Below are 22,597 nucleotides of genomic sequence, written 5' to 3'. Positions count from 1 at the left end.
AATGACACAAGTACAGCATTTCCACCAGCCTTTAGAAGTTCGACATGGATGCCACAGATCCCAGGAGCTTTACCCCATTTCAACCAGTTCAGCGCAGCCTGTGTTTCCACAAATGATAGGCCTCCTTGTCCACCCTCGGCACACGTACACTTTTTTGCTTCAACTCCCTGAATAGCTCAGCTCTGCCATTAAGCCTGACCCTGCGACTCTGGTCAATGGTATCCAGTGTCCCTTGAGACACAAAATTCTTCTTCGCCCTACGGTGAGTTTCAAGACGTCTACCGGAAACATCTAGGATGGTGGTCTTCTCGGCACTCCACAACTCTTCAGGATTCTCCAAAGCACCCAGATCCCCCAATTTCGCACTCAGCTTGTTCACAAACTCTTCAGCTACCCTCTCATCATTGAGCTTGCCAACATCCAGCCATTCTCGTTCACAGTTCCAGACCCACGGGGACCAACTCACGTCTCATAACCATCCCCATCTGTTCCAGTGAATGTGTTGAAATCCCCCAAGACTACAAGAGTATCTCGCCTGGGGCACTGATCAACCACAGACTTGAGCGTGGCATAAAATGTGTCCTTCATAGTGAGATCACTCGCCTCAGTCGGAACGTATACAGAGACCAGGAAAACGACACCCAAGGAGTGACAAATCCTTGGTCTCATTATTCGCTCGTTGACTGTTGTTATCTCAATTATCATTGGAGTCAGCATATTGGACACAGCTACAGCAACTCCTTGGGCATGGTAACCATCAGAGTGACCAAACCAATTGTTGGTGTAACCACCCGCCATGATCTCGCCACTTTTGGGTCTCCGAACCTCAGAGAGTGCTGCAATACCGATATTCAAACGCTTGAGGTTGGATGATAGCAGAGACAGGTGATCATCCTCTGTTATGGATAGGACATTCCAGGCACCCACCCAAAGGGTTCCGCCTCAGGTTAATCCAAGGAAACGGCGTCTGGTGGACGACACCTCAGCACCACACTCACACACTACCGTAATCCAACCCGGGAAGGTTGCACCATGTTTTTCTTCCTATCATAGAGTCGAGGTCTCGAAGGCTTTCCCCCAATCCTGTCATCTGGTAGCTGCCCTGCGAAGGGCTGTTGCACAAGAGGTACTCCCTCAGAGTGGGTTTTCAGTTTTCTTTGCATTTTTAGAGTGTTTTGCGGAGTGAAGGGTTTTACGGTGGCCGGAGTGCAAATCCCGCCACCAACCTCTTAAAAAATATATTAAAGTAACCCAACTGCAGGAAGATGCCTGCAGACACAGTTGGGCACTAGAATGGATAGCCATTGGCTCACAAGGAGCTCCACCACCTTTTGCCAAATCGGTAAGGGCAGGCAGGAAAACTTATGAAAGGCCTAGAAAAGTTTAAAATATGTTATGCATACACCAGTAGTAGAAATAAAAACATGGAAGAGCTTGAAGTGAAAGTCGAGAGCAAGGAGTGCATTATTATTACAGTAAGTGAGACATCATTTAATGGGATAAGATATTTGACGACAGGACATATCGGTGTGATATACAAGATGTATCGGTGTAATATGAAAGATAAAATCGGTGTAGCAACCTGGGTGAAAGATAGTGTGGTCTTGAGAGAAATGGGACATTAAGGAAGTGCTTGATGGGTAATATTCTGTGTGGATAGAGATGGGAATAATAGTAAGCTAGTGCTGGGGTGTTTTTATTGGGTTCCGAATGTGAGGAAATAGCAGGATATCTCCATGAAGGATTTGGAAAAGCATGTGGTGAGGGAAGAGTGTTTATTGTGGGGGGTTTTGATTTGCTATTGGATACATTGCATCCAGGAATCGGGGGAAAAAATGCAAAGCAGATCGATTGCAAGTCTCACATGCCGATCAGACAGGAAGCACAACGAAAGTTTTGAATTAGCAGGCCCAAAGAGCTTAACAGACTGGAGTTGGGAGGGAGTGAGAGGTGACTTTCACAAGTCTGGTGATTTCTATTCGGATCACCAGACGACGATGTTACCAAGGAGGCGAAACATCTAACATTAGCCAGGGATTGAAAGTCAAAGTTGGAATCCAGAGTAAATGAGACTGTAGATAAGAGCAAAAAGTGATGAATGAAAAAAGGTACCAACAAAGCCACAAATAATAATTTGAGGAAGTTGGTAGACTTCCTTTGTAGGGATGGCATGAACACTCCATTGGTTTAATACAATGCAAATCCTCAAAAACCATCTACCAAAAGACAAACTTATAAACCTATAAAGTACCTTCCTACCAGTCATCTGTGGAGCATTTCACATCCAATAACACTACACTTTTGGACAGCATTGCTGAGCTACAAAACTAATGGACCCAAAATAGCCCATTTGTTATTTTTCTTTCATCCTTATTATTAGTCTTTTCAGACAGCCGAACCCACAACTGGTTTAATCTCAGTACTCGGTGTAAAAACAAATCTGCTGCATTTTATAGTGGGAATGTCCATGACTACTTGAAGTATTCGTAACCTCAAAGGATTCCATGAAAAGAAGGAGTAACTGCATTAACTACACATAGGATGAAGAAGGGAAATGAGGGGTGGGTGGGACAATGCCTGTCAATCAGCCTGGTGGAGTGGGGTCATGGCAAGGCAATTGCCCAAGGGCCAATGGCAGCAAAATGGCAGCTAACTGCATAATATTGCATACAGTCCAACAGCAACAATAGAAAACCACTTTTAAAGACAGGTGTTGTTAGCGGTCGAATGTTGTGTACAGTGGAACAACCATTGTATGAAAATTATAAATGTATAAATATGATAATTAATTATCGCAGGTGTGAGTGCAGAGCACAGAGTGCAGGAACTTTCTTCCATCACTTAAGCTTGCAGGCAGGTATGCGGTTTATCGACTTGTCATACTTGGAGTCGATTTGTCATCAGACAAATATATTTGGTGAGTAAAAATGTAAATACATTTTTATAAATGTATAGAAGCGAGTAATAAAAAAATTTTTTAATGTAAAAGTATGTAGAGATGGTACACCAAAAGTACAGTATGTAAACAAGGTAGAGATGGTCACAATAAATTTTAATGTGAAACCAACCCTCGATCTTTCTTTGAATAATAGTTGAGCTTGCAAATGACATTATACATCGCTCTCGATGCGGATTCTCAGTCGCCACAGAAACGAGCTGGTGAGTATGTGTGCGTGCACCCAACATGCCACGTGCATCATCATAATACCATTCCTTTCACGCCGTCAAGCGCATAGGGTTGCCGAGGCAGTTTCATTGGCAAGGAGTACAGTGCTGGACGGGTCACAACTCCGACGCAGGTTACCACAAATGGTTGTTACTCCAGTAAGCTGGTACTCATTTTGATTACCTCGGACGGAATGCAGGCTGAGTCAACCCTACCTGGTGTTAATTCAATGACCTGACCGGCTTGAACTCATGACCATAGTATCTTAAGCTAGCGATCTTAACCGTAAAGTCATCACCAGGCCAACACCACATGCATCTTAACGGTTTAAAATTCCATTGGTCAAATTCATGAATGGAAACAATCAATATACACTTTCATTGTAAATGAATGCAGGGATGGACAGGGAACAACGTAGTGTATGTCATTGTATAATTTGGTCAACTTTTCATATAGAATCTGGAAACTTGTAATTTTTCACTTCCGATGTTTACAGTGAACACAAAAACAGCTGTTTCCAATTTTTTTTATTCATAAGCAGTCACCAAAATCCAAAATTTGAGAAATCGCCATATTTTACCCATTATAGCACATTCAGAGATAATATAAAATATCTGTTCAGCTAAATTTAACCCAGTTAGGCATTATTTACGAACCCCCCAAAAGATGACAGCCAAATATGCATAAAAAGGACGTTCTGTAGTACTGAGAACATACAATTTGAATGGATGTGCAAATACAAAACACAAAGATGCTTGCTTAGGCATATATAATTATTTAGTCATCCAAGTCCTCATTTTCCTCATCCGCTTGAATTCTCATCAATTGTGACATTGTTGCATGTGTCCTCAGCTCCTTCACACTTGCAGAGCTCTGTACAGGCAAGATTATGTGCCTTACAAGAGCACCGCCCACTGCACTTACTGGCGACACAGGAACACTTCACAAGTTCCACCACAGCCTCCGGTGTTGCTGGAACTTTTGAGACAACTGGGACATAGTGGCCGTCCTCCAGTTGTCGCCATCCCAGAGTAACAGGATCCAGTAGAATTGGTACAGCTACTAAGTCTTGCAACCATATGTTGGCTTGTAGGTGTGCACGCAATATATGCTCAGTGATACATCCTTGAGTCGGAAGTAGCTTCTCCACACCTTTGACAATTTGATTTATGTGCTTGCAGTATTTGCTGAGAGATGACCATTGCTGACTGATTCAAATCATGTGTTCGGGCTTCAGTTTTTACTGTGTACATGCCCTTCAAGATCCATAGAATTATGCTATGTAGTTAATGTGGAACTACATCTTCTGCTGAGTTTTCCAGTGTTCCATTGAAAACCCATGGGTCCTTTTTGACCTGCTCAATCGATTTACGTAGCACCATGGAAGCTTCGAAGATCTTCTTCATCTTATCATGTGGGTCAGGTCTGTGTACTGCTTCTCTGACTGCTGCGTTTTGTTTGGCTTTGAAATGTATCAGCGTAGGCTTATTTGGCAATAGTGTGAACTGAACGAGTTTGACATTCTTCTCGATTTTCTGTCGCAACCATCTCCGTGCTGTTTGGGCATTTTAAAATCTTGACCAATATTCAATATCGTGTTGTTTCATCTTCGATACATAGTCCTTTTCTGCTTCATCGATGGGTATGATTTCACCTTGTTCGATACGCTCCTGTATTTCAGCAAAGAACTCGATTTCGGCTGCTATATAGTGAACAGTTGTTTCACTATCATCGGTTTTGCCACGGGTAGGGGTATTTGAGGAGGGTAGACTGTCTCCAGCACACTCAAGCTCACGCTTCAAAAGTTGCCACTGTTCATTTATACACTGCTTGTGATACACAATGACAGTGCATCATTGTCAGATATGACATTAGCATAGTTCACTTTCCACTCTGGGTTGTTGGAGTGTTGCACTATATCATGTATCAGAGTTCCAATATTTCCTGACTGGCATTCGTGCAAAACATCTTGAACTTTGCCTTGGCAGAAAAGCACTTACTTTTATTGGAGTTCATGGATTTTGAACGAGTGTGTCTTCCTGATACTGACAGTTCTTCAGGTTCTCCATGGTGCGATGAGGTAGCTGGTCTCCCTATGGTTCGTTGAAGAAGACTAACATCGGATGTTGCACAGGCTCGTTTATATCGCTTTTCATCACCTTTTATATGTTCTTTATTGGTGCTTGCCGCGTAGCATGTTCTGTGCCACACAACATGCTTGTCACTTAGATCACCTGCTGTCAAGTCCCCGATTTTTTTCACTGAGTGTAATGAACTCACTGTTCCCAAAACTCGCTCTCAAACAAACCGCTGTCAAGAATTTGTCGTACGTTGAATGTTCCTCAGATTGTGGTGGTTCTTTCAATTGCTCTTGTTTGGAGCTCTGACACTTTATGCATAGTTTATAGTTTATTTCTGTGCGTGCCCTTTTCTCTGGGGGTTCTTCGCTTTGTGCCATGACCTATCTGCAAATAGAGAAAAAACACATAATTGATCATTTTTATGTAAAAGACACTACACGTATATTGTCTAAATATGCAGGATCAGGCAAAGATATCAGAGTGGTCATATTGATGAGTGTTAGGGATTATGATTATGATGAGTGTTAGGGATTATGATTATGATGTCTATTATAGATCTTCTACTGCATACACTGTGTCTGAAAATACGAAACAAAATTTGTCATCAAAATTTTTATCGATTTTCGTCACTCGCTGGCCGCCATCTTGGATTTTTGTCATTAGCAATGTTTTGAAAAATTGGAAACAGCTGATATGTAGTCCTATGTATCTTAGGAAGTGAAAAAGCACAAGTTTCCAGATTCTATATGAAAAGTTGACCATTGTATGAATTGCTACATAACATACACTAACGATTATTCAAAGAAAGATGAAGGGATGGTTTTAAATTATAATTTATTGTGACCGTCCCAACTTTTTTTTACATTATTTTTGGTAAACCATCATTCTGGTACATTCAAGGTGTTTTCTATTACTTGTAAGTACACCATAATTTAGGTAGTGTCTCCCATCCCTTGGGTGTGTGTGTGCGTGTGTGTGCGTGTGTGTGCGTGTGTGTGTGTGTGTGTGTGTGTGTGTGTGTGTGTGTGTGTGTGTGTGTGTGTGTGTGTGTGTGTGTGTGTGTGTGTGTGTGTGTGTGTGTGTGTGTGTGTGTGTGGGTGGGCTGCAATTTTGTGTGCCCATGGGTATCCCGATTACGTCTGGAAAATTGGAGGGACATTCTCCAAGCACTTTTCGATCTTGAAGTAAGAAAAGAGAAGTAAATTGAAATCAAAACTGTAGAATTCAAAATAACAAATTCTAACACTGCATGAGAAACTAAAACTGGAAGCCATAATGAGGGAATGAACCAAATGGAAGAAATATGCCATCTCTACATCCTGGGAATGTGCCTGCAGTGAGTTTGTTCACTTCTAAAATTTTTGTTACAGTAAATCAAATCACAAAACAACTATGAGTTCTTGGAAGAGAAGCAACAGCCTGAGTCAGCATCATTCTCGAGCGTTGTAGTTAAATAATTATTTTCCTTCAGCATTGACACAAGAACAGAGAGAGAGAGAGAGAGAGTCCATTTAGAAGGTGGGGGTGGGCTTATCAAGGAGTTCCAGTTTGGAGTCGAGGAAGTCTAGAAACAGTTCAGAAAGCTTAGAGAAGATGGTGAAGGAGGTGGGAGAGCAGATAAGCATGATGTTGGCAGATTGTATTTAAAAGCTCATTGGCATCACAGGCACCAGGAGATTGGTGAGTAGCAAATGTAACCATTGTTTAAGAAAGGATCTAGAGAAGAATAATTGAGTAACTATAGACCTGGGCCCAGTTGCTCAAAGCATCGTTAAACCTATCATTAGCCTAACGATTGATTAAACCTATCCTTAAATTAACGATAGGTTTAATGCTGTTGCTCAAAGCTATCGTTAACTTAAACCATCGATTAAATCCCTCAACCTTTGAGCAACACTGTTAAATCCTGTCATTTGCTAATCTATCGTTAAGGAATTTAATGATCGATTAAGCCTAATCGATCATTAAATTTAATGATGCTTTGAGCAACCGGGCCCAGTTTTGATTTGAATTGTAAGGAAGGTTGTTGAAGATGTTAATAAGGAATGGTGTTTGTTTGTTTGTTTGTCTGTTTGCCATCCCTTTCCTACGTTTCTGGGCTGATTACATCCAGACTTGCTACATATAATAGGATCAGCAACACCTCAATTAATGTATCGGGGTGTTTTCATCTTTGCTGGTGGTCTTTGGGGGGGGGTGAGGTGGTTATGAGGAGCGAGGGAACATAAATTCTCGATGTAAATGGGTATCAGGTAGCGCTGCCTCCAGTATTACAAGTCTCCATCATTTGCAGTACAGTCTTCCTGTTCCCATGTTTTCCAGTGCAGTGAGGTGTTTTGAATTAAAAGCAGCTGATATGTTTTTGCTTCATGCACATAACTGGGGTTTTTTTTTTTTTTGCTGATACAAAGTCAAAGGTCAAAGGTTGCTTATACACCGTCAGAAGAGCATATCGCTTGCTTGGAACAAGATCACCCGTAGGGCATGTATTCTGCTAGTTTGAATAATTTAAAACTAATTAAATGCAGCACTGATTTACAGTTCTTAAATCTTTGTATCATCTGCAAATTTGGAAAGCAGACTCTTAACCTGACTGTCCAAAATCGTTGATATAAATTATATCTACAAGTCCTCTGACTGATCCGCTGCATTACCACAATACTTGCAGCCTACCAGGTAGAGATCCTCTAACTCCAAGCCACACTTTGCTTCCTATCACTAAGACGGTTTTTAATTCAGCTAGTTACTCTACCAGTCATTTTGTAAGCCCTAACATTGGCTAACAGCCTTCCATGTGAAATGCCTTTTTAAAAGTCTAAATACACTACATCCATCTCTCATACAACCAATCAGAAACTGCTTTACAGAACTCCAACAAACTTGTTAAACATGACCCCCCTTTTGTATATCTATGCTGATGACCTTTAATCACCCTATATAAAAGTGTGTGTGCATTTGTTGATAGTTATAGAATTGAAAACGTTTGTGCAAATATCCCCTACTGCAAGGGTGGGAAGACATTATTTTTTTCCTGTACACTTGGCACAGTGCAAGTGGTTTACCTCTGCTGGAGAAATGGAGGATTACTAGCCTTGCCACAAAATATACTTGCTCCATCCTCCCCCCTTCTGGAGGGAACTGGTGTTGCAAAGTGGAATTTCTGTTCTTCAAGAAAACATACCCAAATCTCACAACAACTTTTTAAATGCGAGTCAGTTTAAATATATTGAAATGGTTCCTTTTCTGATCCCAAATTAGCATCTCTAAGATCTTCCCCACAAATGAAAAACTAACAGCTCTATAGTTCTCTTTTTGGATCTGTTATTGGAGTTGCATATTGTATGGAGAGCATATTATTATGAGGCTTCACAGACTGGGCAGGGATGATCAGTATCAGCAAGTGCAGATACAATTGGGAAAACGATTGGCAGATGCAGATTAACATTCATAAATGTAAGGTAATGGGGATGGGGAAGAAAAATGAAAATGAGGACGACATAAGGCAAGGGGCAATGATGCATTCGGAGTACAAATTGTTATGGCCACGGGTACCGAGTGTATTACGAGTGGGTTAATCCCCGTTTCTCCTTGGAAGACCTGGGCCCACCGCTCACAATTAACTTCGTGGTACGGTGGGTTGCTTTCGAACTACAAACGCCAATCAGTTAACCACGAGTTCCAGTGTTCACCATCTAATTTTTCCGTTTAACTAGAGGTCACGTGGCTTCCTGAACGGGGAGCGTGCCCTCGGCAAAGCACCAATCTTATCTTGATTAGATCTTGATTCAGGCGGCCGAGTGTTTAACCGCTGGTGCATGCTGACTATGACAGGTCAATTAGTTTGGGAATTACCTCCAAGTCTATCTAGGTTCTGACAATGCTGGATCAATGAAAGGAAAGGACAAGCACGGACAGGTTGAAACATCACCAAGGAGTTTATTAATAAGGAAAAAAGAAAAAGAAAAAAAAAACTTTTTATTTCCTCGTGAAAATAAGTGAATTCAAATCAATCAAAATACTCTCAAGCAAATAATGAATTAATCAGGCATTGATAGAAAAACAGACTAAGAGCAGATGCTTATTACTATGCCCGACTTAACGATTAAACACAGACAAGGGTACCCAGCAGATCATTTGGGGGGAGAGGACTCCGATCTCGCTTTCCAAATAGAAGTCGTCGTACATCAAATAAAACGTCCTGAAATGTGTGAGCGTGCCTTGTTCCGCTGCCAGCGCCCTGCCTTGCCATGCGCCCACTCGCAAACAGGCTTGAACACAAATCGACGTCACGTCGTCACCTCCAGGAACCAGAAACGCTAAGAATCAGGTACCACAAGAGCAGGTCTCGAGCAGAACTAGCATTAACAGTGCAAGCATCACCCGACGTGTATATATATATATATATATATATATATATATATATATATATATATATATATATATATATATATATATATATGTATGTATGTATATATATATGTATATATATATGTATGTATGTATATATATATGTATATATATATGTATGTATGTATATATATATGTATATATATATATATATATGTATATGTGTATGTATATATATATATATATATATATATATATATATATATATATATATATATATATATATGTGTATATTTACCGAATGGCACCGCCAATCCTGTCAGGGTTCCCACTACTTTGCGTGTTACCTTGTCATTGGACGACCGCATCAAGGGGAGCTCGTGCCCTTAGCACACACTTGGATTACTGCCGAGCGATAGTGAGTGTATGCTGGCTTATAAGAGCAAATAATGTGTGGTCTAACTTCCTGGCTAACAATACGTGCAGACCATGCGAGACCAATGGAAGAAAAAAATGCAATGAACTGGGTACATTACAATAGCATCCAATTTATTTGCAGAAAGGGTGAGGAAAAGTATGTGGTACAAGCAAGTAATGGGTTTAATGATAGTGAAAATACGTACAGCAGGAACAATTAAGGATTGGTGAGGTGCGGCAAAATAAATAATCATATACAAAAGAAGACATAGGTCAAGAGCTATGCCGATCTAATGTCTTCTACAGCCTTTCTTTCATAAAAACACAACATGCGCCATCAGAAACATTCTGTTGAAGGGTCGATTTGCAAAAGAGAGAAGAAAAGATCAAGGTGGGTGTGACCACTTGTTTTACCAAGCGGGGTTGATGAACACGCGTAAAAAAAAGAAAAACAGGAGGAACACTGAGGGTGTCTGAGGAGGTGTGAATGAAGTTGTCATGAGGTGCAAGTAGGAAACTGCAAAAGGTGCACATCTGTGAGGCTGCCCTGAAGGGGACAACCTTCTGGGACTTGCCAGGGTAATCACCAATTGCTCTTTTTACCTCCGCCACCAAAGGTGAATGGGGGTTATGTTTTCACCCCTGTCTGTCTGTCTGTCTGTCTGTCTGTCTGTCTGTCTGTCTGTCTGTCCGTCTGTCAAATGCCTACAGATCTCAATTTAAAACCGATCTTCACGAAACTTCACCAAGTTGTGGAGGTCATCTCAACTGAGAAGCCTGTTGATTTTGAGGTCAAAGGTAATCTTGAGTTCAAATTTCTAAAATCGTCATTTTTCATCCGATTGACTTGAAATTTGAACAGGATTTGCATATTGCATCACTGAATTGTTAAGCCAACTATTTTTGAGGTCAAAAGGTCAAAGGTCAACTCGAGGGCAAACTTCTAAAATCATCAATTTCAATCTGAAAAATAATCAATTTTCATCCGATTGACCTGAGCTTTGATTAAGATTGTCAATTTTAATCTTAATGAAATGGACAACTTGATGTATCCATGGCAATCTTTGTAGAGGGGGTGGATTTTGCAAGTATTGTGCTCTGCACGACGTCTTTTTCTTGTTTGTTTGTTTGTTTCTTTGTGAACAAAATATCTCAAAAAGTTGTGGACGGATTTGGACGAAATTTTGGTGGAGAGCTTGGGTATGTGACCAGGGCGAAATGATGAGATTTTGGGGAAGATCCGAATCCGGATCTGGATCTGAGAATTTTTTGCGAGATTCTTCACAATTGAAAGATCGGCCCAAAATTGATATGTAGCACGATATCTCAAAAGTTATGGATGGATTCGGACGAAACCTGGTGGGTGAGTTCGGTCGGTGAGGAGAACCAGCTGATTCGATTTTGGTTAAGATCCGCATGTAGATCTGGTCTATTGTTGGGGTATACAAAACGTGGACTGTTCAGCCTGACAGAAGTATGCACTCTACCGAGTGCCGTTCTTGTTTCACACTGTTTAGTTTGATGGCCATTTCCATTCCTTAGACAAGCTGCACTAACCTTTCAGCACCTTCCCTTCTACGACACATTTGAACCAACAACACTGAAAGGAATGGGTGAAATTAACAAATATGTTATGTGCTTCGTCTCAAATCTTTATGAACTACACAGCAACATTAAAACATTTTTCTTGATCATTTGATGGTTGTACAAAAAGTGCACAGATTAAGATGCAATTGTCTATGAAATGCCAGTCTTCTTTTTCTTTTTTTTCCAATGCAGGAGTGCGTTGTGTCCGCACAGATGTAGCACACTTCCCTCTCAACTGTCTTTTCTGGGTTTGAGTCTCGGTCTGACTATAAGCTGTTGAATAGGTTTTTGAAGGTGGGATGTTGTATCACAAAGTGCGAGACCCCTCGGATATGCATTAAGCTGGGGACCCGTCTGTTCACAATAGCTGGTGGATGTTAAAGGTCCTATGGACAGAGTCCTTTGCAAAGTGCTTGGCGAGTTATCCTCGGCACCCTTGAACATATTACAAATTCCTGCCCTATCTGTTGCTGCACTTACCAAGCTTGATGAGTATGCTAAACACCGGCCTCCCCCCCCCACCCATTCTCCAACCCTATTGTCCCCACACCAACATGAGGGAGGGCTTCCTTCATCCTGCAGTGGACATAAATCAGCTGTGCTTGCGCATATACATGTTTATTCACTTGTATATTGAGAATATTAAAGATAAATATACAATGCATTGGCATTTTTTTAGTTTTGAGTATCTCGTTATGACAGCTTGAAAATGGACGCATGTATGCTTGTAGTTTAAACTGAAAAAGTTATGACGTGATATTTAACGAGTGTTCATTTGAGGTATAAAAATCATTATTGAACTTCACAACTGCTGTACACCTCTCTCAAGTTTATCCAGAATTGAGGTAGCTGGAACGCAGTTTATTTTTACCCCGTGCAAGCGAAGCAAAGAGTGGAGTTAAACAATTTGTTCACTTCTGTCTGTTGACAAACTTCAGTTTATGTTCGAGGAACAATTTCATTTCATTTCATTGAATACTATATTTTGAACACAAATCGAAACATGAATCAGAAAACAAACCAATAGCTTTGCAGTACTTTGGCTCTGAATTCGTCCTAATTACACATGTGCAGAGAGTAGTGAGATTTTTATTTATTTATTATCTTGCCAAAACGAAGTTTTTGCAAGATATGTTAGTCAGCTTGTATGTTTTTTTATTTTTTGTTTGTTTGTTTGTTTGTCTGTAATCACGTATAAAAAATTCTGCAGAGCACAGTTATCATTGGAAATTTTTGTAACTTCGCATATCAGAGGCCTATAGAGGTCCCTTTCAGTGCACATAATTTTGAAAGTCAAGGTCAAAGGTCAAGGTCACTTTGTCGCAAATCAAGGGAGTCGACGAAACCCTTATTTTTTGAGTAATTTTGATCGGATCGTCTTCAAAGTTCATGGGAATATAGTTCATGGTCTGGCGCTCAGCTGATTAATTTTTGGTGCGATTGGCCTTGACCTTCATATGTTTTTTTTTTTTTGGTCTGTAATCACGTATAAATCACTCTGCAGAGCACAGTTATCATTGGAAATTTTTGTAACTTTGCATATCAGAGGCCTATAGAGGTCCCTTTCAGCGCATAAAATTTTGAAGGTCAAGGTCAAAGGTCAAGGTCACTGTCGCAAATCGGGAGTCGACGAAACCCTTATTTTTTGAGAAATTTTGATCGGATCGTTTTCGAACTTCATGGGAATATAGTTCATGGTCTGGCGCTCAGCTGATTAATTTTTGGTAGTGATTGGCCTTGACCTTCATGGTTAGCGCCTAAGGTCAAATATATTTGAACCCAAGGTCAAATTTTCAAGTTTTAGGAACCATATCGTGTAGTACCTCAAATTGAACACCTCGATGAGTGCTTTCTAGATATGTCAAGCTTGAGACATTATGACGTCATTTGGTGACGTTATGAGGCAAATGCATATTTTTCATGGTTACTCTGTAGAACGATTCTCATCGGAATCTCTCGTAGGCAGATATTCCTCAAGGAGTCACTCCTGGTGGATAGCAGCTCTGTTCACCTCAGTGTGACCTTAAAGAAGTCACACGTGGTCACTTTTTGGCAAGATACGGGTCACCCTGCGGGTGACATTGGTTTATTTATTTATTTATTTATTTATACTCTGTCTGCCTGTCTGTCTTAAAAGTTTGTGGTTTCTTCAAAGAAGAATACTATTTTGACTCATAAATTTGTCATCGTTCTAGAGTAATTGGGTAGATGACCGTTTTGAATGCTTTTGTGACAGTGCAGTGCCCCATAAATTTTTATTAAAACTCAGGGGCCCGTATGTTTCCCAGCCTGGAAGCCTTGAAACAATGATAATAATGATAATCATCATAATGATAATAAATGCATGGTCTTGGGAAGGTCTTGAAGGGTCTGCAAAGGTCAAAGGGGTCTCAGCAGTCGAAAGGGTCAAAAGGTACATTCCAATAGTATGTAATTAATTAATAGATGTACGTAATGAATTAACACACACATACACACACACACACACACACACACACACACACACACACACACACACACACACACACACACACACACACACACACACACACACACACACACACACACACACACACACACACACACACCTCATCCATTTATAGTAGAAGTGGAATTTGATGTTCTGAGATGCCAAGTGTGTTTTAATGATTTTGTAATTCATTAACTGTATGGTTTTGATGGAAGTATTATATTCTAGCAAAACAATGACGAGTAATTTTGTTTCCAGAGATTTGTAAATTATTATTCTAATATTTCGGAATTTTTCTTTTAACTTGTCTTGCATAGAAAAGTTGGCATTTAAGGATTGTGATTGTACAACTCAAAGTTTGCAATGCTGTGAACTGGATTTGTGTGTAGTGCAAGCCATTTTTATAGCATAGACAGAGTAATTTGTCTTTTAACTTCACATGACCTCTTTCCAGCAACACTATTTAGAATTTTTTTTCCTTTCATGAGTTCTTGAATTTTAAATACAAGATACAACCCTTTCAATCCAACATTATGTAATCTCTCTCAATTTTTTTTACGTGATCAGTACCGTGGATGAATCACTTTGTTCAGTTGACTCGATGCCACGTTCCACCGAGCTGTGGTCGTGACCTTCAGAGCTTCGACTCTCAGCTTTGTGCAAAACCATTTCTGTCTCTGATATGATCTGGTCAAAGTTTTTGAGATTGACCATATAGCAGCCATCTGAACCGACCACGAGTGCTGGACCAAACCGTTTCCCAGACACAATCTCGTTGCCGATGTATGACGTCCTTTGCTGGCACACCTCGCCGGTGCATTCCAGCGTTGCCGTCAGAAACACAGCCAATTCGATACCAGGAGGTAGTGTTCCTCCACCAACCTGCCAGAAGAACGCCATGCATTGTAAATTTGGCTTGTTATTCAACACTTCCCCCCCCCGCCCCCCTTTTCCCCTTGCAACTCTCTCCCCAACCAAATTTGGTGTGACTTGTTTGAGGATTTCTAAATTTTTATTTAGTTTTAATTTTCTCATTCTTCCCACTTAACTGCTCATCGATTACCACTCATACAGCATACCATCTTTAAGACAAAAATTCCAGACATGTTTTTTCTTTTTGTAATCTGTTTGGATTATCTGCAATTAATAGAGTTTGTTGTGTGTGAAGAGGACTGCTGAGCACAGCATGAATTTGCATGTGCGTGACAGTTTGCTTTTAGCTTGAAGCCATGTATAACAAGAGGTCCTTGAAAATGAGCTTTTTGGGGGATGGGGAGCTTTATCTGCTTTAAAGGTTGCTATTGGTCAGGTAAAGTGGAGGACAGAAAATTACAGGTGAAAAGGCCAGATAGTTGTGGGTGTGGAACGTGACTCATTGTGCTTGAGCTCTTGCTTGAGTTGTGCTTTGTTCTTCTTTATAAATGATGAAGCTCATGGGATCAAAGGTGTTATTATATTTACCCATTACCGGTTCCTGCTATGCTGACAAAAGCGATGTACATAAAATGCATTTTGCTACATATAGATGGGCCATGTGGGTCCCGATATCTGGCTTATTACCTCCGCCACCAAAGGTGAAAGAGGTTATGCTTTCACCCCCTGTCTGTCTGTCTGTCTCTTTGTTTGTCCGTTTGCGTGCAGGATTTCTCAAAAAGTTGTGGACGGATCCAGATGAAATTTTGTGGACAGGTTCGGTGTGTGACGAGAACTAACTGTTTAGATTTTGGTGAAGATCAAGATCCGGATCCGACGGCTAGAATTGTTCAAGTGATTCTTCGAACCATTGAGAGATAGGGCCAAAAACGATATATAGCACGATATCTCAAAAAGTTTGTACAGATTCGGACGAATCTTGGTGTACAGGTTGGGTGTGTGACAAGGAAGAAATGATTCAATTTTGGTGAAGATTGGAATCCGGATCTGGATCTGAGAATTTTTAAAGTAATTCTTCACCATTGATAGGGCGAAACTAATATATAGCACGGTATCTCAAAAAGTTGTTGACGGATTCGGATGAAACTTCATGGACAGGCTGGGTGTGTGACCATAACAAATTGATTTGATTTTGGTGAAGATCCGAATCCGGATCTCGATACGAGAATCGTTTCATTGTTAAAGTGATTCTTCACCATTGAGAGATAGGGCCAAAACCGATATAGCACGGTATAGCATGATATATCAAAAATGTATTGGGCCCGAAATGTTCTCATGGATCAGGCATTACGTGGCGGAGGTATGCGCTCTACCGAGTACCCTTCTATTTTAGACTTGCTATGGGGTTTTGACAGAGGATTAAATGTGGTTTAAGAAGAATAACTTGGGAAACACGTTTCAGTGCACTATAAGAATCTGAAAACGCTTATTAACCATGACAAGAATCCCCACCTTAAACAGCGAATACAGTGGACTGTCTTCAGTGACTTTGTGGAAGAAGGTCAGGGGGAAGAGGAAGTATGGACACTCTGCAGAGCACATGCCATCGAGAAGGAAGTGAAGGGTGGCATGGTGCGTGATGTGGCCTGCCGTCCTGCTGTCGTATAAGACGGCCTCGAGCCGGACATTGAGTAATGGACTTTGCCGAAGGTTGGCCACCCTGATCACAAGGCTCATTGGTCCTCTTTCGCCAACCTTGCATAGCACCGCGTTGCGGCTGAACCGCAGCGATTCTGAACGTAGCTTTGGTCGTGCTAGTTTTGCCACAAATACTCCTGGATTTGGGAGTGAGAAAGGGAATGTAAAAAGCACAGTGATGGGTTTTAGTTTTGTTATTCAAAGTGCATAGATGCTTGTACCCTTGCTCTAGGGAGGGTGGGGTGGGGGGGGTAACATGCTGTGTTTGGTGATGTGATTGTGGTGGTGGTTGGGAAGGAATGTGTAGGAAAGTGTGATGGATGGTTCTACCTGTGATAAAGGCCTCGAGCATTAAGCCTAGAATCATGTGCATGGTGAGCAAGGCCACTGCCAATGGGCATTCCCCACTGGGGTACATGGTGCCATAACCAATCGTGAGCTGTGTCTCGACTGCAAAGGAGAAAGCGGCACGCATGCTGTTAATAGAATGCACGCAAGCGGTGTGATTGTGTGGTTGGCCAGGCTGCAGGTCCCCATGTGCATATGCCAATAGGTACCAGAGCAATGCAAAGATGACCCAGCTGAGTATGAAGGTTCCTGTAAATATTAACAGCATGTAACGCCATCGCAGATCAACGAGCGTACTCCAAATGTCTCGGACGTAGCCCCAGCAGGCCCCTAAGCGCAGTGGGTGTAGTCGAATGGTCGGCCTGCCATCCTTGTTCAGCAGCCGGTAATGTAGGCCTGTTGCTGAATGCTGCAAAGGCACGTGTTCATTTCTCTGGCTGTCATGAGACGACAGACCACCCATATCGTCGTCCCCTTGCTTCTGCGGAAGGGCATGATGTCGTCGTTAAAACGTTGCATTTAAAAGCGTTAAGCCTTTTGGATTCCTTATCACACTCGGGCATGCGCTGGATTGTAATTTTTCACAACCCAACCAACCTGCCGTTATTTGAGTAAAATTGCAGTCTGTGAAATTATTGAGGTGACATGTTTCCCATTTGATCACATAGGTCTTAACATGGTGACCCCATGTTACCAGTATATAATTTATGGATATCGGATATCTTTTTCTTTAAACTTTTCAATATGCTTCCAGTTGCCTGTCACTCAGGCTACAATGATACAACTACTACGACTGCCACCACTGATTATAATTATTATTTATTTGTTTTGAAGATTTGTAAACCTGTCCATTGAACATCTATCACCGATGAACAAATTGTAGTCATTGGTGTTGGCACAAAGTCATCTGGTTTGGCATAGTTATCAATATCAAGAGAGTCGGCCACTCTTCGTGTTTGGGGCAATAAATACATAAGATAAAATGATAAGCGTTTTTATGAATAAATACACCACAACACTTACTTCTAACCACCTTGAGATTATTTTTTAACATCCGCAACTAAGATCCATTTTTTTTTTCCGAAGTACGTAATTGGAACTCACCGGCAATGTGATCTCTTGACTTCTTGGTTGGTTATGGCAAATGCGAATCGGATCTCTTCTGGCTGTATTATGAATTTCCAAAACTTTTCTCTCGTCCTACTATACAACTATTCACTTGAGTTGAACGCTTCGCAGAGCACACCCTGTTTCTAAATTGGCTGTTCCCACTGCTGCCGGGTTTGAGCTCGTAGAGGGTTCGAGAGATATGCGGTCGCTGTGGCATAGCATGTGTTGTAGCTTGGCGGGAACTTCTTTTTTTTTGTTTCCTCTCTTGCATGGGGCGGGGGGGTGGAGCAACTTCTTATCTCGCCGTGTGATTGGTGGATATTTTGATTCATTTCTCGCATTTGTTAATGCTTGGGGGAGAGGTGGATCCATGGGAACGTCGTTCTTGACAATCCAGAACCAAAGGTACAAGTGGAATGTATGACAGACAGTCATGCCAGGAATGTTGCACAATTTAATAATTTTGATTAATTGCGATTCAGAATTTTAATGTTGATTACCTCCACCACCGAAGGTTAAGGAGGTTATGTTTTCATCCCTTTCTGCCTGTTTGTTTGTCTATTTGATTTTTTGTTTGTGGGCAAGATATCTCAAAACGTCGTGGACAGGTTGGGTGTGTGTGACAAGGACGAACTGGTTCGATTTTGGTGAAGATCCGGATCTGGATCTGGATACAAGAATTGTTTAATTTTTAAAGTGATTCTTCACCATTGAGAGAAAGGGGCAAAATTATATATAGCACGATATCTCAAAAAGTTGTGGACGGATTCGGACGAAACTTGGTGTGGCAGGTTGGGTGTGTGACGAGGAAGAATTGATTCAATTTTGCTGAAGATCCGAATCTGGATCTGGATTCGAGAATTATTTAATTTTTAAAGTGATTCTTCACCATTGAGAGACGGGGCTAAAAGCGATATATTACTGTATAGCACGATATTTGAAAAATGTATTGGGCCCGATATGTTCTCGTGGATCAGGAATTACGTGGCGGAGGTATGCGCTCGAACGAGTGCCCTTCTAGTTTGTATTCCTGTATTTTGCGTTTTTTTTTGTTTTTTTTCTTCATTGCTCATAGTATTTATACATTGTCTTGTTTCCAGTGAAATGAGCAATTTTCCATACTTGATTTATTTTCCTTTGCATTTTGTTTCGTCATAAACTGCAGCGATCTGTTCCCCCCCCACCCCCCACTGAAATTTTATCGGCCCTGTTTCCGGTACACGGGTACGGTACATTCTTTCCTCTGTGTTCCTGTACACTGTTGATGGCAAATTACAATTTGAACTTTTTACGTGATTTCCAAAACACTGAAGAAAAAAAACAAACAACCCAGTTATTTTGAAATCCAAAGCTCCCTTTGGGAAATTGACTTGGAAAAGATGAGGATGCCTCGTTCAGGTTCTTTCTTGTAGTGTGCTGGATTTTCCATTGAAATATCCCAATTTTGTCATGATTTCATGTAATTTTACAATAAACTGGAACTTAGAGCTTTTCATTAGGTTCTGCCTTCTCCATGAACTCAGCCATTAAATCAACTAGTTTCCATTTAAACACACGTTTTTTTATTTTTGAGTATTGTGGTTTTAGCCATGGTTTGGGAGTTGGGTTTTTTTTGGTTGGGAGTTGCTATGTTTTGTTGAGTTTTGGTGTTTTTTTTAAGGGCTTTTTTTCATCTAATTTGAAATACTGCATCTAAACACAGTCTAAGCTGGTTTGTTACTTTATCTAGCCTGCTAAACTCCTTAACATCCATTTGTCTGACTATATTAAACAGATTCTGTATAAAATGTAGCCTCGTTTCGGAGAGAGGTTATCGCAATACAAGGTGGAAGGCTGTGTATTAACACTCACAGTGGAGTCAGAGTACAGGGTGAAAAAACAGCAATGTTCAAGTCGGAGGGTCAATGAGGGTTGTAAAAGTCAAAGGCAGGGATGGTTGATGGTGGTGTACTGCCAACTTTTGAAGCTCTGGAGGGAAGGGTCCCAGGCAAAATTAACATTCCAACTCTCGTATGCTATAGTTCGACTGTAGCATTTTTGCCTGGGTAGAATTGAACCGATTGAGGAAAGAAGTTCCAGAAGCAAGAGAAGGCAGGAGCAAAGGATGGAGGTGAGCAGTAATCCTGGATTTTGAACGTTTCAAAAGGAGGGGTTGCTGTAACAATGAGTTGGATCCTAATGGACCAAGGCATGTAAGAGTGGAGTGAACGAGAGGGGCACTCAGAGCGCATACCTCCACCAAGCTGAACAGTTTATGTTTTGTATCCCACTGATGGGCCACATCTGCACCTGGAACTGAACTAAAAGTTGTCACCTGACCAACTCTTCCACCAAGGCGTGTGCGTGTGTGTGTGTGTGTGTGTGTGTGTGTGTGTGTGTGTGTGTGTGTGTGTGTGTGTGTGTGTGTGTGTGTGTGTGTGTGTGTGTGTGTGTGTGTGTGTGTGTGTGTGTGTGTGTGTTTTTGGCCTTGTCCTTCAATGGTGAAGAATCACTTAGAAAAATTCGGTCCAGATTCCAATATTCACCAAAATTGAATCAATTCGTCCTTGTCACACACCCAACCTCTTCACTAAATTTCATCTGAATCCATCAACGTTTTTGAGATATTCTGCACACAAACAGATAGACAGGGGTGAAAACATAACCTTCCACTTTTGGTGGTGGAGGTAACAAGGTGGTGGAGAGGGAGAAGAAAATGTAGAGGCTACCAACTTGGAGATTTTCCAAGACTGAAAAACATGTTCTGTTTGTCATACCAATGTTGTCTAATCAATTCCTTTTCAGCAGTGAGTGATGCAACTACCTTGCATTGGGATGCGTGTATATTACGAAACAGAGTGGAGGCATCTGCAAAAGTAAGAGTGAGTTTTCCAGTGTTGGCAGTCATTTTTGTAAATGAGTAGCAAGACTGGACGCAAGAGATTGCCTTGAGGGCACATCAGCCTCTATGGCAAGTGGAGTAGAGTGGTTCCGCAGAGTTGACTGCCAGAATGAAGAAAGACAGGTTCGAAGGCCTCCTTGTATATTGCAGGCAGTGAGCTTAGCAAAAGAAGACAAGGGTGCCTGACTGTGAAATACCTGAAATATTTCCAGGAATATGGACCTACCTCTTCCTTGATTTATCAGGCATCCTCAATGAGCCTTCTGTTTCCTCGCCCAATCTGTCCAACTTTTTTTTCTTTTTTCTTTTTAAAAAATATCTTCCTTCTCTTTTGTTGGTGAATATATGTTAATATTTCGCTTTCTATTTTTCTTTCGTCTTTTTTGCAATCATTGGGGCTGCATTTGTTTCTGTTTTGGTTTCATGCGTGTCATTTATCTGCATCTTTCTTTGGAAATATTTTCCTAGGTAGGCTAGGGATACCTTTTCTGCCTTGCCGTCTTCATGTTTGCATACTAATTGGATTCTGTAGTGTGTTGAACTTTTCACATACTCAGCCAGTCCGATTTGTTAGTCATTTGTCATTCTCTGCAATTGGTTGAGCTCCATCAGGCCACTACCTTCTTGTCATCTCAGCAGGTACATTCTTGGGATGCACTGATTTTCGTAGAACATTTTGTTGATGGTGAGGAGTTGTGTGTGTGTGTGTGTGTGTGTGTGTGTGTGTGTGTGTGTGTGTGTGTGTGTGTGTGTGTGTGTGTGTGTGTGTGTGTGTGTGTGTGTGTGTGTGTGTGTGTGTGTGTGTGTGTGTGTGTGTGTGTGTGATCAAAGTTTCCACAAATCCTGATTATGAGAATATGGGGAACACCAATGAATGGTGAGTTAAAATCTGAAAGGGTAAAGTAACAGTAAGTACAAATAGGCCGTATCAGCCAGTTCGCTTCGCAGCGCAAGATGTCTATTTTTGTAATCGCTTCCAAGTTTCTTTATTTACCATTTGATTATTTTAGTCAGGTGGCCGGAGTGGGGAAATGATGTTCCCGTGAACATTTCTCCCTGAATTTCTACAACCTGTTTTAATATGTCCAGGACAACTGTGTGCACATTTTGCGACCGGTCCTCACTTCCTAGGTATGTACGTTGAATTTTTATGACTCCAGCAGAAAATGCACAATTTCACAAAATATTTTAAAACTTAATTTACTTCTAACTGAAAATTCACAAACCACCAAAGTATGCCTATTTATGCAGAATGGCACAGTTAGTTTCTTTAAAGGCTGTTCGAGTATGCGCCAATAGCATCTTCAAAATCCTGCAAAAATTGCACTTTTCATTATTTGTATCAGAACATTATTTGTGAACCTGTCACGAGAGTTAAACTCAGATATTTGAAACAGATGTTAAAATTTGCCCAAATTATTAGGCTTTACAATGGGGTAGTTTTTCATTGACGTCGCATATCTAACGCCAGAGCAATTGGACAAAAAGTTATCCCACCCTCAAAAATGAACTTCACTCAACGAATCCAGTGTAATTAATATTAATCTCAGTCATACTTTTCTTTTGAACAATCTTGTGTAAATTATTGAAACACATATACTTGAATCTTCAAATACGTC

At 41.0% G+C, this 22,597-nt stretch overlaps 2 protein-coding genes across 3 annotated transcripts in view; one reads left to right on the top strand and one right to left on the bottom strand.

Moving 5' to 3' along the window:
- GIGYF2 (GRB10 interacting GYF protein 2) overlaps positions 1 to 22,597 on the top strand; it is a 412,728-nt gene that overhangs the window by 172,040 nt on the left and 218,091 nt on the right. The window lies entirely within an intron of this gene.
- LOC147018762 (inward rectifier potassium channel 13-like) lies at positions 11,128 to 18,334 on the bottom strand. 2 transcript variants are annotated; one of them, XM_085898805.1, is made up of 4 exons: positions 18,092 to 18,334; positions 16,970 to 17,468; positions 16,454 to 16,776; positions 11,128 to 14,950 (listed from the first exon to the last, which is right to left on the bottom strand). In XM_085898805.1, the coding sequence occupies exons 2-4, from the start codon at positions 17,448 to 17,450 to the stop codon at positions 14,624 to 14,626; spliced, it is 1,131 nt and encodes a 376-aa protein (XP_085754931.1). In that variant the 5' UTR covers positions 17,451 to 17,468; positions 18,092 to 18,334; the 3' UTR covers positions 11,128 to 14,623. The 2 variants fall into 2 exon arrangements, with proteins under 2 accessions (XP_085754931.1, XP_085754932.1); XM_085898806.1 differs by having other exon boundaries at positions 16,970 to 17,465.

This window comes from Eptatretus burgeri, chromosome 10 (assembly GCF_056783735.1).
Source record: "Eptatretus burgeri isolate ZD-2024b chromosome 10, Ebu_testis_v1, whole genome shotgun sequence".
Taxonomy (NCBI): Eukaryota; Metazoa; Chordata; class Myxini; order Myxiniformes; family Myxinidae; genus Eptatretus; species Eptatretus burgeri.
The sequence above is the reverse complement of the archived record's forward strand: the minus strand, read 5'-3'. Positions and strand labels throughout refer to the sequence as shown.

Bases quoted from the DNA above. Each gene is read 5' to 3' on its own strand.
- LOC147018762 (XM_085898805.1), bottom strand. From the start codon at position 17,450: ATGGGTGGTCTGTCGTCTCATGACAGCCAGAGAAATGAACACGTGCCT. The intron at 16,777-16,969 runs GTAGAACCATCC...TCCCAAATCCAG, and splicing joins GCTCGAGGCCTTTATCACAG to GAGTATTTGTGGCAAAACTA. The intron at 14,951-16,453 runs GTGGGGATTCTT...TTCTTCTGGCAG, and splicing joins CACTGTATTCGCTGTTTAAG to GTTGGTGGAGGAACACTACC.